The sequence below is a fragment of the Zea mays genome, chromosome 3 (assembly GCF_902167145.1).
Source record: "Zea mays cultivar B73 chromosome 3, Zm-B73-REFERENCE-NAM-5.0, whole genome shotgun sequence".
In the NCBI taxonomy this organism is placed as follows: domain Eukaryota; kingdom Viridiplantae; phylum Streptophyta; class Magnoliopsida; order Poales; family Poaceae; genus Zea; species Zea mays.
The window spans coordinates 160,680,762-160,695,258 of NC_050098.1; the positions used below are offsets into that span (position 1 = coordinate 160,680,762).

Here is a 14,497-nt window from a genome sequence, read left to right on the forward strand (position 1 = left end):
AACTAGTACTCCTTTGTTCTAAATTATAAATCGTTTTGACTTTTTTTTACATGCAATTCGCTATGTGTCTATCTAGACAAATAATGTACTATATATCTAGATGTATAGTAAAATGGATGTAAAAAAAACAAATCAAAGCAACTTATAATTTGGTCCCGAGGGAGTAGAACACATACACTTGCCAACACAATCATGATACCCACATAGAAAAAAAAAGTCATCTTCTGTGCACTCTCAGCAACTTTACCCAACATGCCGCTGTCCATGCTTAAAGTCGGCTTGATCTCGATGTTGTCTTCAGCATGTTGTTTAAAGCGAAAAGATCCACAGCAAGCACTGTTCAGATGATGATTATGGATGTTCCTTAAAAAACAGACATATCCCTGATGCTACACGTTTAAAATAGCTACTATCTCATAACCCACAATGTCATAACCACTTTTTTTTGTAACCGTAGAAATAGACGGGTAGTCATTCACCAAGACAAAAAGATCAGGAAATAAAATTATACAGCTTGTAGTAGAAGATGTGCAGGGTTTATCATTGACATCCCCCCGAACTGAAGAATGTAACTGGGAGGTTTATAGTTAGCATTAGTTGTTTATAAAACACCATGCAAGCAGCAAGGTGACTGTAGTTGGGGTAGTATAATCTTTGTGATTTTCAGTTAGAGAACACATCTTATCACGGCAAAACATCCCAAAAGTGTCCAGAAAATCGAACTCAAGAATGCAAACTGTCCAGAAAATATTCGCTGGCAATGAAGCACTAGTTTCTATGCTGGACCAAGTCTAATCCTTATATTCTTGTTTCTGAATCAGGTGTCATGCAGCCTTCTATTGTGCTCTGTTTCTGCACAAGCATATATAGCTGTGTGTGTCACCATCTATGGTTACCAATAAAACCTACTGAACCTTTCCCTAGTAAAATGTAGTAGCAAACAACTCTCCTAGGTAAACAAATATACTGAAACAATAACTGATGATTCAAGCAAACAACTAGGACGTGCATGTTTCATCACACAAAAGAAGAAGAAATCTCGTCAGAAACAGACCAGACGTATCAGAGGAGGAAAAAGGAGGTCTGAGTGATCATGGACTAGAATTGTATACGTATCATGTTTATGATGCATAGACAGCCTGTGGAGGATGGTCGAATTGCCGGCGAATACCTTGATTGTTTTAAAACGTGGATGTTTACTCCAATAAAAAGAACACCTCTCTAACTGCAAAATTACCTGAATATCTACACACTTTGCAATATAACAAATAAGGCACTCACTCAAGGGTGATTGGTCCAATCCATCAAGTTTTCAGCTATTATACACCTGCAGGGTGAGCGTACCCACATATAGGATCACAGTCAACCAAACTATAATTCCTTAAAAACGTACCTAGATGTGACCTACTGAACGCAAAAGATGAAAAAAAAAAATACCTGGAAGTCGGAGAGAAGGCTGTGGCGATCATCCACCCCATGAGATTGTAGGAAGAAGTGAGGATGATCTTGAGCCCGCAAGTCTTCACAGCAAGAGAGGCCTCCGCCGAGTTTGGATACCACACGAGAGAAAAAAAAAACATAAAAATCCATCGACCAACAAGAATCCAGGAGTAGCAGAAGCATTCCGTGGCTGCACGCATACACTTTTCTCTCCTCCTCCACTTGAGGGAAGACCCAGAAAACGCAAGGTTGAACGACTACACTACTGCCCAGACTCGTCATCAGACTCGCCGTCCTCGCGGTCGTCCTCCCCGTCCTCCTGCTGCTGATGATGGTGATGCTGGTGCCCGTGCGGGTGCTGCATCTGGCCACTGCCGCCGGCAGCGGCACCCACCTGGTGGTAGAACTGGCTGATCGACTGCGCGGCGAGCACGCCGATGTGACCGTCCTGCGAGAGGCCGAGCTCGAGCCCCGGCATGGCCGCGGCGTGTCCAGCGAACATGGGCGCAAAGCCGATGTGGCCGCCGGCGGCGCCGCCTCCCGGCAGCTCCAGGCCCGCGGGGACCCCCATCCGCTGCATGATGCCGCCGATACCGGTGCCGTCGCCCGCGCCCGCGGAATTCAGGAAGGAGGGCGAGGAGAAGCCGGCGGACGGCGCCCACATGTGGTGCGGGTGGTGGTGGTGCGGCCTGGCGAGCCCGGAGGTAGGCGACGGGAGCGAGGGCGCGACGGAGGCGAGCGCGGACGCCGGTATGGTGCCCGTGCCGGTGGCGGCGACGATGGCCGGCTCGGCCTGCTGCAGCAGCCACTGCACAGTCTCGCCGTCGGACTTGTGGCCGAGCTCCCGCGTGAGCTGGAAGATCCGCGCGGCGCAGAGCGCCGGCATCCGGATCCGGCGGCCCCTGCCGTCGACCTTGGTGTGGCGGTCCTTGTTGGAGCTCCGCTTGGGGGCGAGCGCCTGCTGCCTCCGATCCCCGGGCTGCGCCACCACCTGCAGCAGCTGCTGCTGCTCCTTCACTCCGCCGCCCCCGTCCTGCGGCGGCGGCGGCGGCTGGTGGATTTGGATTTGCAGGTGGGGGTGATGGTGGTGCTGCTGCTGCTCCTGGTGCTGCGCCGTCTGCTGCTGGTAGTCCTTAGGATCCAGCTGATGATGCTGCGCGGTCGAGGTGGTGGTGGTCGTCGCGGTGGTGGGCTCCGTTTTGTTTAGCGCTAGGGGTGTGGGGAACTTGGGGTCCATCTCCACACACACGGAGACACAGAGGCACGCCTACAAACTGCACCAACTCCCTTCTCTTGTGGCGACCAAAAGCAAATCAGATCAGGTTTCCCGTGCTCTCGCCTCCCTCTTCCGCTTCCCCTCCCTGCTCTGAGGAGGGAGAAGACCAAGGAGGGATAGTGACCGGCGGTGCTTGGTGGGGGTGGGAGAGGGGAGGCGAGGGGGCGGGGGAAGGAGAGAGAGAAAGAGAATAGAAGAGAAGAGAGAGAAGGGGGGAATAAGAAAATCTAGGGAAAGATACCACACCCACTTTCTGGATTTACTCTGCTATTTGAACTTTCTTTTTCATCTGCTCCTCCTTTTATATTTTTGCCCCCTCCTCCCAAGCCATCACACCACTCTTTACCTGCTGTTAGATCGATGCTGTGATAGTTACCATGATGCTTTTAGTAGTTTTTTACTAATTACTGCACCTCCTATGGAGCTCACCTGAGGTGGGTACAAGCACTGCAAAAGGAAGATAAAAGAAAGCGAAAGTTGCCAGTAGCAAGATGACCGAGGAATTCGTTTTGCTACGTCCACTTGGAACGGTCGCCACGACGAGATGCTAATCATTAATCAGACTACCACGGCCTGTTTATCAAAGATGCAGCGGAAAAGTACTCTATGCTCTATTGTTACTTGTTAGTTTACTCTCTACGTTACAGTCAATGGTCTGTTTAGAACCACAGCATTTTTACAGGCTTTAGTTGACTAAAAAATTATTAAACTATTAATTAATTTACTAAAAATAGCTAATACTTGAAGGGCTGTTTGGATGTCTATACCTAATTTTAGCTCTAACTATTAACTCTATTGCATTTAAACACCCCTTAACATAATTGTGTGTTTTTTAGAATATTGTGGTTTTAGAAGCTAATGTTTGTTTAGTTGTTGTTTACAAAGTGCAGCTTTAAAAACTATGGTTTATCCAAAACTACGGTATTTTTAGAGTATTTGATATCTTTATCTCTACTATATTAAAACACCAGTTTCAACGGTCGTTCCGCGTCATATTTTTACAAATAATCATTTCTATTGCTTGAAATGGCCCACAAGACACACTCTCTTTACATCAATTGCATCTAATCCAATTCGTCTATCCACTCCCGTCCTCAGCGAATCCGCACCCCGCACGGTACGCGAGCGCCTCAGTCACCCACACAATGACACAAACCCACGTACACCATGTCTTCTGTTCATAGCAACGGCTGGCATGGCAAGTGGCCACGCGCCAAATGCATTGCAACAGGAGACCAACAATCCATGCACGTCGCTCCGTAGGGAACGGGGAAAGCAGTTTCAATAGACTCACACACGTTGTGTCTTCCATGCATAGAAACGCGGGGAAAGCGGTTTCAGCAGCTGCGAGGTGGAGCCATTTTACTCATCCTAATCCACCACCAACCTAGCTACAAAAAGTCATACTGAGGCCCCTCAAGCGATAGTGGTAATGGATCTGCTCGCCGCTGGTGGCCTGATGCTTTCCAACTACTCCGACTCGCCTACGTCCTCCAAGGTACGCACATACGTACATCTGTTTTTCTGGCATTCGTGGGACCTAATTAGTGTCGCATTCGTGGGACCGAGGCCCCGCAAGCATCTTCACATGCCTGTCCACCGAGTTAGTGTCGCATTCGTGGGACCTAATGGAGACCAACGCTGGGATGGAGGGCATCGACTGTTACTCAGTTAGGCATGGGCCACAGAGGGCATCGGTGGCAAGTCACCAACCTTAGGCACGACGACGGGCATTGACGACAAGGCGGCAACCTTCGGCACAACGGGGCATTGGCGGCATGTGTTGAGCACAACCTTCGGCACAACGGGCATGTATTGAGCACCTAATTTAATAGCCATCGAAGGGTTTTGACAGTTCGTGGTGTGCTACCGACAGTCTAATATTAGAAGAGTTCACATATTGTCCGAGGTGTTCTATATAGGAATGAGCACTCGAGTTACCCAAAAAAATTGGATCGAATAATGTCGGCGTTTCGAGACCGGGGGTCCCTGGGCCGACGAGTGAATGTCGCCGCGTGCCCCAGCCCAGATGGGTCGAGCGCGAGGGCGAGCGCGAAGGGGGGAGAGCGAGGCGGCCGGAGACCGGCGTGAGAGAGGTGGGAATCCCGCGGCCTTCGTGTTCGTCCCGCGCCTAGGTCGGGTGCGCTTGCAGTAGGGGGTTACAAGCGTCCACGCGGGAGAGGGAGCGAGCGGCTTCAAGCGAGCGCCTGTCCCGTCCTCGTCCCCGCGCGGCCAACCCTCTCTAAGAGGGCCCTGGTCCTTCCTTTTATAGGCGTAAGGAGAGGAACCAGGTGTACAATGGGGGGTGTAGCAGAGTGCTACGTGTCTAGCGGAGGAGAGCTAGCGCCCTAAGTACATGTCGTTGTGGCAGCCGGAGAGATTTTGGCACCCAGCTGGTGTGATGTCGTGGCCGTCGGAGGAGCGATGGAGCCTGGCGGAGGGACAGCTGTCGGAGCGGTTGAATCCTTGCTGACGTCCTCTTGCTTCCGTAAGGGGGCTGAGAGCCGCCGTCGTCACAGAGTACGCGGGGCGCCATCATTGCCTATCTGACGGAGCTAGCCAGATGGGACGCCGGTCTTGTTCCCTGCGGCCCGAGTCAGCTCGGGGTAGGGTGATGATGGCGCCTCCTATTGACGTGGTTGGTCTGCGTCCTAGGTTGGGCGATGTGGAAGCTCCTCCGAAGCCGAGGTCGAGTCTATCTTCCGTGGTCGAGGTCGAGTCTGAGCCCCTAGGTCGGGTGAGGCGGAGTTCGTCGTCTTCTAGGGCTGAGCCCAAGTCCGAGCCCTGGGTCGGGCGGAGCGGAGTTCGTCGTCTTCTGGGGCTGAGCCCAAGTCCGAGCCCTGGGTCGGGCGGAGCGGAGTTCGCCGTCTTCTGGGGCTGAGCCCAAGTCCGAGCCCTGGGTCGGGCGGAGCGGAGTTCGCCATCTTCCGGGGCTGAGCCCAAGTCCGAGCCCTGGGTCGGGCGGAGCGGAGTTCGCCGTCTTCCGGGGCTGAGCCCGAGTCCGAGCCCTGGGTCGGGCGGAGCGGAGTTCGCCGTCTTCCGGGGCTGAGCCCAAGTCCGAGCCCTGGGTCAGGCGGAGCGGAGTTCGCCGTCTTCCGGGGCTGAGCCCGAGTCCGAGCCCTGGGCCGGCCGGGGCGCGCGCGTCAGGATAAAGGTGTCAGGCCACCTTTGCATTAAATGCTCCTGCGATTTGGTCGGTTGGTGCGGCGATTTGGTCAGGGTTGCTTCTTAGCGAAGGCAGGGCCTCGGGCGAGCCGGAAATATGTTCGCCGCTGGAGGGGGGCCTCGGGCGAGACGGAAATCCTCCGGGGTCGGCTGCTCTTGTCCGAGGCTAGGCTCGGGCGAGGCGTGATCGAGTCGCTCGAATGGACTGATCCCTGACTTAATCACACCCATCAGGCCTTTGCAGCTTTATGCTGATGGGGGTTACCAGCTGAGAATTAGGAGCCTTGAGGGTACCCCTAATTATGGTCCCCGACAGTAGCCCCCGAGCCTCGAAGGGAGTGTTAGCACTCGCTTGGAGGCTCTCATCGCACTTTTTTGCAAGGGGACCAGCCTTTCTCGGTTGCGTTTTGTTCCGGTGGGTGCGCGCGAGCGCACCCGCCGAGTGTAGCCCCCGAGGCCTCGGAGGAGTGGTTTTACTCCTTCGAGGTCTTAATGCCTCGCGTAATGCTTCGGTTGGTCTGGTTGTTCCCTCGTGCGAGCTGGCCGTAGCCCGGGTGTACGGTCGGGTCCCAAGTTCTCGGGCTGGTATGTTGACGCTGTCAACGGTTCGGCCGGAGCCGGGTTTGCGAGAGCATCCCCCGAGCCTCTGCACAGGGCGAGAGGGCAATCAGGGACAGACTCGGCTTTTTTACATACGCCCCTGCGTTGCCTTTCCGCAAGGAGGAGGGGGGAAGCGCCATGTTGCCCTCGATGGGCGCCGAACATGGTGTCTCCGGTGAGCTGCAAGCGGGTAATCCGAGTGGACGTCCGTGCCCCATTCGTTAGGGGTCGGCTAGGGGCCCAGAGGCACGCCCAAAAGTACCTGCGGGTGATCTGCCGGACCCGGTCCCCTGGCGACGGGGTCCGAGGGCTCGATGCCTCCCTCCGATGGGATTCCGTTACAAGATCATTCCCGCTGGTCTCGGAAATGTCCTAGGGTACCTCGGGAGCGCAGCCCGAGCCTTGGTTATGTATCGAACGTACCCATGGTCATCCCTCGCTCGGCGTCTGAGGTGGCTGTGAACCCTTCGGGGGCCAGCCTTCGAACCCCTGATCAGTAATGGGCGCGGAGCCCGAGTAGCCTGAGGCGGCCGTGGGACCCTTCCGAGGGGCCGGCCTTCGAACCTCTGACCAGTAGTGGGTGTAGGGCCCACGCGATCTGAGGCGGCTGTCGAACCCTTCCGGGAGGCCAGCCTTCGAACCTCTGATCAGTAGGGAGGCTCGGAGCCTGGTTCCTTCACGGGGAAGGATCCTTTTCGGGGTATCCCCCTTTCCCGGTCCCTGTTGCAAGAGAGAGAAAGAGGGAAAAAGGAAAATGATACGAAATCAAACAACACGGCGTACCTTTTTTGGCGCGGTTATTATGGCGAAGGCGAAGCGTCGCCTGCTTCTCCTGCCAGAGGCGCCGCCTGTCCCGCCGCGGAGTTAATGCGACGGGGCGAGTGGTTCGCGGGGCGGCCGTTGCGCGTGCACGAGCCGTCCGGGGAACGACTGTTTCGCTTTGCGTTTTCGAATCCCACGTCCGGTCCGGGCGGAACGTTTGAACCGGTCTCGCCTTGGTCTTTATATACCCGGGAGAGGGTCTGGTGACGGTTCTTTGCTCCGCTTCCTGCCTCCCTCTTAGGTTTTCGCAACCCGAGAGACTTAGCCAGAGAAGAGGAAACCGCCCTCCCTGCCCCTTGCGCTGCCACCCCTTCCGCTCGGTGATGGCTGACCGGGTGACCATCATCTCGCCGCGCGACCCATGGCCTTTTTCCACGGTGACGGCGAGTGATCTGGAGGATCTTGTTGGCGAGGGTTTACTTTGCCCTCTCACCGATGAGCAGCGACCGGAATGGATTCCTCCTGTGGGCGGAGTCGCTCCGTCCCCACCGCCGGGGTACATCGTGAGCTTCGTCTCCTTCCACAAGCGGGGATTTGGTGTGCCGGCGAGCCGCTTCATGCGGGCGATCCTGTACCACTACGGGGTGGAGTTGCACAACCTCAGCCCCAACTCCATCTCGCAGGCCGCCATCTTCGTAGCGGTGTGCGAGGGGTACTTGGGGATCGCCCCCCATTGGGATTTGTGGACCCATCTCTTTTTCGCGGAGCTTTTTGCCTCACCGTCGGAGGAGAGGAAGGTCCGCGCAGCGGTGCGGGCCGGCGGCTGCACCCTCCTGCTGAGGCAGTCGCGGGCGTCGCTGTATATTCCCGCCATCCTCGCGTCCTCGAACAAGGGGTGGCAGCGCCGGTGGTTCTACCTCCGGAATGACGGCGAGTTGCTCCCGCCGTTCTCCCAGCCAGTAGTCACCACCGCCACCGATGCTTGGCGCCACGGGACCCCGCACGAAATACAAAAGAACCTCGAACCCCTTCTCAAGGCCTTGGAGGCGTTGCGGAAGGGGGGACTCACCGCTGCGGGAGTGATTGCCGCCATCCACCGTCGGAGGGTGCTTCCCTTGGCGGAGCGACGGCTGTCGCTTTGGGAGATGACAACGGAGGCTGACTTGGAGGGCTCGCGGATGTCCTCTGATCCTCTTCCCTTCGACGTCCTCCACGGGCGGGTGTCCGTCTCGTTGGGGAAGCCGGACCCCAACGCCTTCTCCCAGCTTTTGATGCGCCCAGACCAAGGGTGCGTGACTCTGGTGAGTGTCCGCTTCTTCCTTTCTCTTGCATCGGGTTGCTCCTGGTTCTTACGATTGGGGTTTTCCCCCTTCTTCAGGAGGTGGGGTGGCACAAGCCTTCCCTACCACGGGTCCCGCAGGATGCGGTGGACCGAGCAGCGCGGCGGGTCGCCGCGGAGGAGAAGAAGAAGAAGAAGGACGCGGAGAAGGCCCGGGCCCGCGAGTGGAGGCGGGCTCGAGACGCCTTGGAAAAGCTTCGTCGCCGGTAGGAGAGGGAGGGGCTCCCGAGGGAGTCGACGCCGGAAACGACCGACGACGACGACGATGATGAAGATGATGACGAGGAGGATGACATGGCTGCCCGCCTTGGCCTCAGCCCCGGCTTGGGGTTTGGCCAGGAGCCGTCAAACCAGCCCCCGAGCGGGCTGATGCCGTCAGTCCCCGGAGTCAGGACGCCGGGGTCCCGGCCCGAGGGGCGGGGGCAATCCGAGAGGGTACCTGACCCCTCGGCTGGAGGAGCTGAGGCGACCCCGGGGAGCCAGGCCGGGGCGTCTGCTCCCCGAGAGCCGCCGCCCGCGCCGGCAGCGCAGGGGAGCGACCCTCAGGTCGCCGTGACAGTGCCTGGGCAGTCCGCCCCCCGGGCGTCCAGGGCGTTCAAAGCAAGGGTGGTGCCGAAGCGGACCTCGGTGGCGGTTCCGGGGGTCGAGATCCAAGAGACTTCCCCCCAGGCACGGTTGATCATGGCCCGGAGCGGGTAAGTATCTCGGAATGTCTTCGTTCTGGCTTTTCATTCATATGTCCCGGTCGTGATTTTCCTTTTTCCCTCAGCAAGCGGAGCCATGGCCTGACCGACCTGGCACCCCGGAAGGCCCTTAAGACGTTCAGCCGGGGGGCTCAGGGCCTTGCCGTTCAGCCGACCTTCTCGCAAGGCGTTCCACAGCAGGGGGCTCAGGCGGCACCAGTCGCCGTGGAGCGGGTTCCCGAGGCTGGCTCTTCTGCTGAGGCGGCCATTGTGATAGGGGAGACGGCTGACGCGGACATGGCCCCGTGCCCACCGGACGTGCCGGCCATGCCGGCGCCTGCCGCTACTGAAGTCATCGTCGTCCCTGTCGGAGAGCGACCGGTCGCTGCCGACGTTGAGACGGCTGATGCGTCGGTGCTCGGTGCCTCGGAAGAGGGGGGCGTGGAGACGTGATCCGTCCCGCCGGGCGGCAGCCTCGTCGCTGTGCGGCGGAGCTCCGAGGGCCGGCGCCAGTTGCTCCGGTTCCGGACCCGTGAGGCCTCGAATCACGTCTTCGTTCTCGACGATGAACGGGAGGACCAGTCCTAGGACGAGCTCCGCGAGTGTGCCGAAGCAACGGTGGGGTCGCTCCGGTCGTCGCTGGAGGTTTTCTGCAGGGACGTCCCCAAAATCCTCCAGGTAACGGTTTTAGGCATACCTTTTCTCTTTTGTGACTAAGGCGTCTTTCGTGGCGCCCCGCTTCCTTCCCTCAGGATCTGACGGATCGGAGCGCCGCCAAGTCGTCGTTCATCCGCCGCGAGGTCGACGTCTAGGGCTCGCTGCGATCCCTGAGGACCTCGCTCGCCGGGGCTACTGCGCGCCTCTCTCAGCAGGGTGCCGAGGTAGCGGACCTTCAGTTGCTCTGCACCGATCTGAGAGCCAAGGCGGCAGCGGCGCGCGCGGAGGCGGCCGCGGCGCGAGCAAAAGCGCAACGACAGCGGTCGGAGTTCGACCGGGTCGTCGAGGAGCGAGACCAATCTCGGGGCCGGGCTGCCGAGGCCGAAAGCCGGGTCGAAACCCTTGCAGCCGACTAAGCCGTAGCCCAGGTCGCAGCCTCGGAGCAGCATGCCCGAGCCGGAGGTACGCCTTGGCCATCCTTGGTTTTCGTTCCTGCTTGTTTCCTCTGCTTGTGTTTGAGATCTTTCTTCTGGCTGTTCGCAGAGCTCGAGTCCGCCTTTGATGAGTCCGTCAAGGCGCTTGCCGAGGCGCTTGTCGGGGCGGCCGAGCAGAGGGAGGCCGACCACGCGGCCATGTCCGAGGCCGTCTCGGACGTTTACCGGGTCCTTGGCTCCGGCGACGTCCCCTCAGGAAGCTCCCCTCAAAGTCGCCTTCAAGTCTTGGGCGATCATGTGCGCGGCAGACTCCGCGAGGCGCTACACCACGGCGTCAGGCGGGCCTTCGCCGTGCTCGCTTCCCACTACGTTGTGGACCTGGAGCGGGTTAGTGAGGGGTATTGCCTTCCCGACGAAGATGAAGCCGCCCTGGCAGAAGTCCAGAGGCTCGATGCGGTCGCCGCGGGTCCGAGCGCAGTGCTGGCGACCACCTTTGAGGCGGAGATCCTCCCACCTGCGCCGTCGCCGGAAGCCGAGATGGACTTTGCCGAAGGTGGGGACGGAGCTGAAGGCGCGGCTCCTTCCCAAGGCGACGCCTAACTCTGTTGGAACAGTTTCTGTTGGATGCGCGTGTGTCTTTCTGCGGCCGCTGAGGCCTGAACACTTTGTTACCGTTGCATGAAGTCGTACTCCTTTTCCTTTTATTTTGCGTGTCCGGCTTCGCCTGTTAGTAACAGGGTGGCTTCCCCAAGTAGGGGTCACTTTTCGTGGTGGGTGACGAGTGAGGTGTCCCTAACCCGGAGGCATGGGAGTCCCTCGGCTCAGTCGGCCTTGCCACTTACATGCACCCACGTTCGCTCCTTGGGGTCCTGCTTCTGACATAGCCGGGGGAACACAAAAGCCTTTTTGATTGAAAATTTTGGACGCAGAGAGGTTCCCCGATCTTGACGCAGAGGGGTTCCCCCCTTTTTAGCCCCCGAGGGAGGGTCAGGCTCTGCCGAGGCGAGGCTGACCCTTCCTTGACGACTAAGACTTGCGTGGGAGCGAGGTATACGAACAACTTGAAAACATCTTAAGGGTAGAAGCGACGTAGCTGCTGGATGTTCCAAGCGTTGTCGTAGACCTCGCCTTGACTGTTGGCCAGCTTGTACGTTCCGAGCTTCAGAACTTTGGCGATGACAAGCGGCCCTTCCCGGTGGTGCGTGTAGCCCCCGGGTGCCCCCAACTAGGGCTCGGGGTGCTGTGCGATGGTCGCGGTCTTCTCCGGGTTGGCTTCGATGCCCCGCTTGGAGATGATGAACCCCAAGACCATGCCCTGGGGCACCCCGAAGATCCACTTTTCGGGATTGAGCTTGACACCTTTCGCCTCTTTGATGGATTCCGCCGCCATTAGCTTGTGGATCTCCTCGCCTATGGTTCTGCGCTCCTCCCCGTCGAATCGGCGCAGAGGCTGCTTGACGGGTCGGGCCCCGGCTCGAATGTCCAGCGAGTGCTCGGCGACATCCCTCGGTATGCCGGGCATGTCCGAGGGACTCCACACGGAGACGTCGGCGTTCGCGCGGAGAAAGTCGACGAGCACTGCTTCCTATTTGGGATCGAGCCCGGAGCCGATCCGGATCTGCTTGGAGGCGTCGCCGCTGGGGTCGAGGGGGACGGCCTTAACCGTCTCCACTGGCTCGAAGTTGCCGGCATGACGTTTCACGTCTGGCACCTCCTTAGAGAGGCTTTCCAAGTCGGCGATGAGGGCCTCGGACTCGGCGAGGGCCTCGGCGTACTCCACGCACTCCACGTCGCATTCGAACGCGTGTTTGTACGTGGGGCCGACGGTGATGACCCCGTTGGGGCCCGACATCTTGAGCTTCAGGTAGGTGTAGTTGGGGACGGCCATGAACTTCGCGTAGCATGGTCTTCCCAGTACCGCGTGGTAGGTTCCTCGGAACCCGATCACCTCGAACGTCAGGGTCTCCCTTCGGAAGTTGGAGGGCGTTCCGAAGCAGACGGGAAGGTCGAGTTGTCCGAGGGGCTGGACGCGCTTCCCGGGAATGATCCCATGGAAGGGCGCAGCGCCTGCTCGGACGGAGGACAGATCGACACGCAGGAGCCCGAGGGTCTCGGCGTAGATGATGTTGAGGCTGCTGCCTCCGTCCATAAGGACCTTGGTGAGCCTGACGTCGCCGATGACGGGGTCGACGACGAGCGGGTATTTCCCCGGGCTTGGCACGTGGTCGGGGTGGTCGGCTTGGTCGAAGGTGATGGACTTGTCGGACCAGTCTAGGTAGACTGCGCCGCCACCTTCACCGAGCAGACCTCCCGGCGCCCTTGCTTGCGGTGCCGAGCCGAGGCATTCACCGCTTGCCCATCGTAGATCATGAAGCAGTCGCGGACCTCGAGGAACTCTCCTGCTTGGTGATCTTCCTTCTTGTCATCGTCGCGGGCCCTGCCACCCTCCGCGGGTGGCCCGGCCCTGTGGAAGTGGCGACGAAGCATGACGCACTCCTCAAGGGTGTGCTGGACGGGCCCCTGATGATAGGGGCACGGCTCCTTGAGCATCTTGTCGAAGAGGTTGGCACCTCCGGGGGGTTTCCGAGGGTTCTTGTACTCGGCGGCGGCGACAAGGTCCGCTTCGGCGGCGTCGCGTTTTGCTTGCGACTTCTTCTTGCCTTTCTTCTTGGCACCGCGCTGAGTCGACGCCTCGGGAGCATCTTCCGATGGGCGGCCCTGGGGCTGCTTGTCCTTTCGGAAGATAGCCTCGACCGCCTCCTGGCCGGAGGCGAACTTGGTGGCGATGTCCATCAGCTCGCTCACCCTGGTGGGGGTCTTGCGCCCCAGCTTGCTCACCAGGTCGCGGCAGGTGGTGCCGGCAAGGAACGCGTCGATGACATCCGAGTCGGTGATGTTGGGCAGCTCGGTGCGCTGCTTCGAGAATCGCCGGATGTAGTCCCAGAGAGACTCTTCCGGCTGCTGCCGGCAGCTTCGGAGGTCCCAGGAATTCCCGGGGCGCACGTACGTGCCCTGGAAATTGCCAGCGAAAGCTTGGACTAGGTCGTCCCACTTGGAGATCTGCCCCGGAGGCAGGTGCTCCAACCAGGCGCGAGCGGTGTCGGAGAGGAACAGGGGGAGGTTGCGGATGATGAGGTTGTCATCGTCCGTTCCACCCAGTTGGCAGGCTAGACGGTAGTCCGCGAGCCACAGTTCTGGTCTCGTCTCCCCCAAGTACTTTGTGATAGTAGTCGGGGGTCGGAACCGGGTCGGGAACAGTGCCCGTCGGATGGCCCGGCTGAAGGCCTGCGGACCGGGTGGTTCGGGCGAGGGACTCCGATCCTCCCCGCTGCCGTAGCGTCCCCCACGCCTGGGGTGGTAGCCTCGGCGCACCCTCTCGTCGAGGTGGGCCCGACGGTCGCGGCGATGGTGTTCGTTGCCGAGGCGGCACGGGGCCGCAGGCGCGGTGTTGCGCGTGCGCCCGGTGTAGACCAAGGCTTCCCGCATGAATCGGGAAGTCGCGACATGAGGTTCCCAGGGGTACCCCTGCCTTCGGGAGGCAGAGCTCTCGGCCTGTCGGACCGCAGCGCCTTCCAGGAGATTCTTGAGCTCCCCCTGGATTCGCCGGCCCTCGGTGGTTGATGGCTCTGGCATCGCGCGGAGAAGCATCGCTGCTGCAGCCAGGTTCTGGCCGACCCCACTAGATGCGGGTGGTGGCCTGACCCTGACGTCGTCGGTGACGCGGTGCTGGAAACCCTGGGGCAGATGACGTATTTCTCCGGCCGGGGGTCGGCCCGCCCATGCCTGCCCGACGTCCCGGCGGATCGGCTCAAGCGCTCCTGCTCCCTCGTCGAGCCTAGCCTGCACCCCGCGGATTTGCTCGAGCTGTTGTTCATGGCCCCTCGCCTGAACGGGGACCACAACTAGCTCCCGTGGGATGTCAACGCGGGGCACCGGCCTAGGGGGATCACCGTCCTCCGGCATGCCGAGATGATTGCCTTCGAAGGGACCCCCTAGATCGACGTGGAAACATTCGCGGCTTGGGCCGCAGTCCTCGTCGCCGAGGCTACGGCTACCGTCGGAACAGTCGGAGAGGCAGTAGTCACATGCGGTCATGAAGTTCCGCATGGCACTGGGGTTGCCAAGTCCAGAGAAATCCCAA

General features: G+C 59.2%; 1 protein-coding gene across 2 annotated transcripts; it reads right to left on the minus strand.

Annotated features, from left to right (window-relative positions):
* Window positions 1–965: 965 nt before the first annotated feature.
* On the minus strand, window positions 966–2,872 carry LOC100272415 (uncharacterized). 2 transcript variants are annotated; one of them, NR_159354.1, is made up of 2 exons: window positions 1,438–2,853; window positions 966–1,327 (listed from the first exon to the last, which is right to left on the minus strand). NR_159354.1 is itself a non-coding variant. In NM_001366515.1 (1 exon), the coding sequence occupies exon 1, from the start codon at window positions 2,675–2,677 to the stop codon at window positions 1,703–1,705; it is 975 nt and encodes a 324-aa protein (NP_001353444.1). In that variant the 5' UTR covers window positions 2,678–2,872; the 3' UTR covers window positions 1,580–1,702. The 2 variants fall into 2 exon arrangements, 1 of the variants encoding a protein (NP_001353444.1); NM_001366515.1 differs by lacking the exon at window positions 966–1,327 and having other exon boundaries at window positions 1,580–2,872.
* Between the last annotated feature and the right edge of the window lie 11,625 nt (window positions 2,873–14,497).

Coding starts and splice junctions, on each gene's coding strand:
- LOC100272415 (NM_001366515.1), bottom strand. CDS start 2,677: ATGGACCCCAAGTTCCCCACACCCCTAGCGCTAAACAAAACGGAGCCC.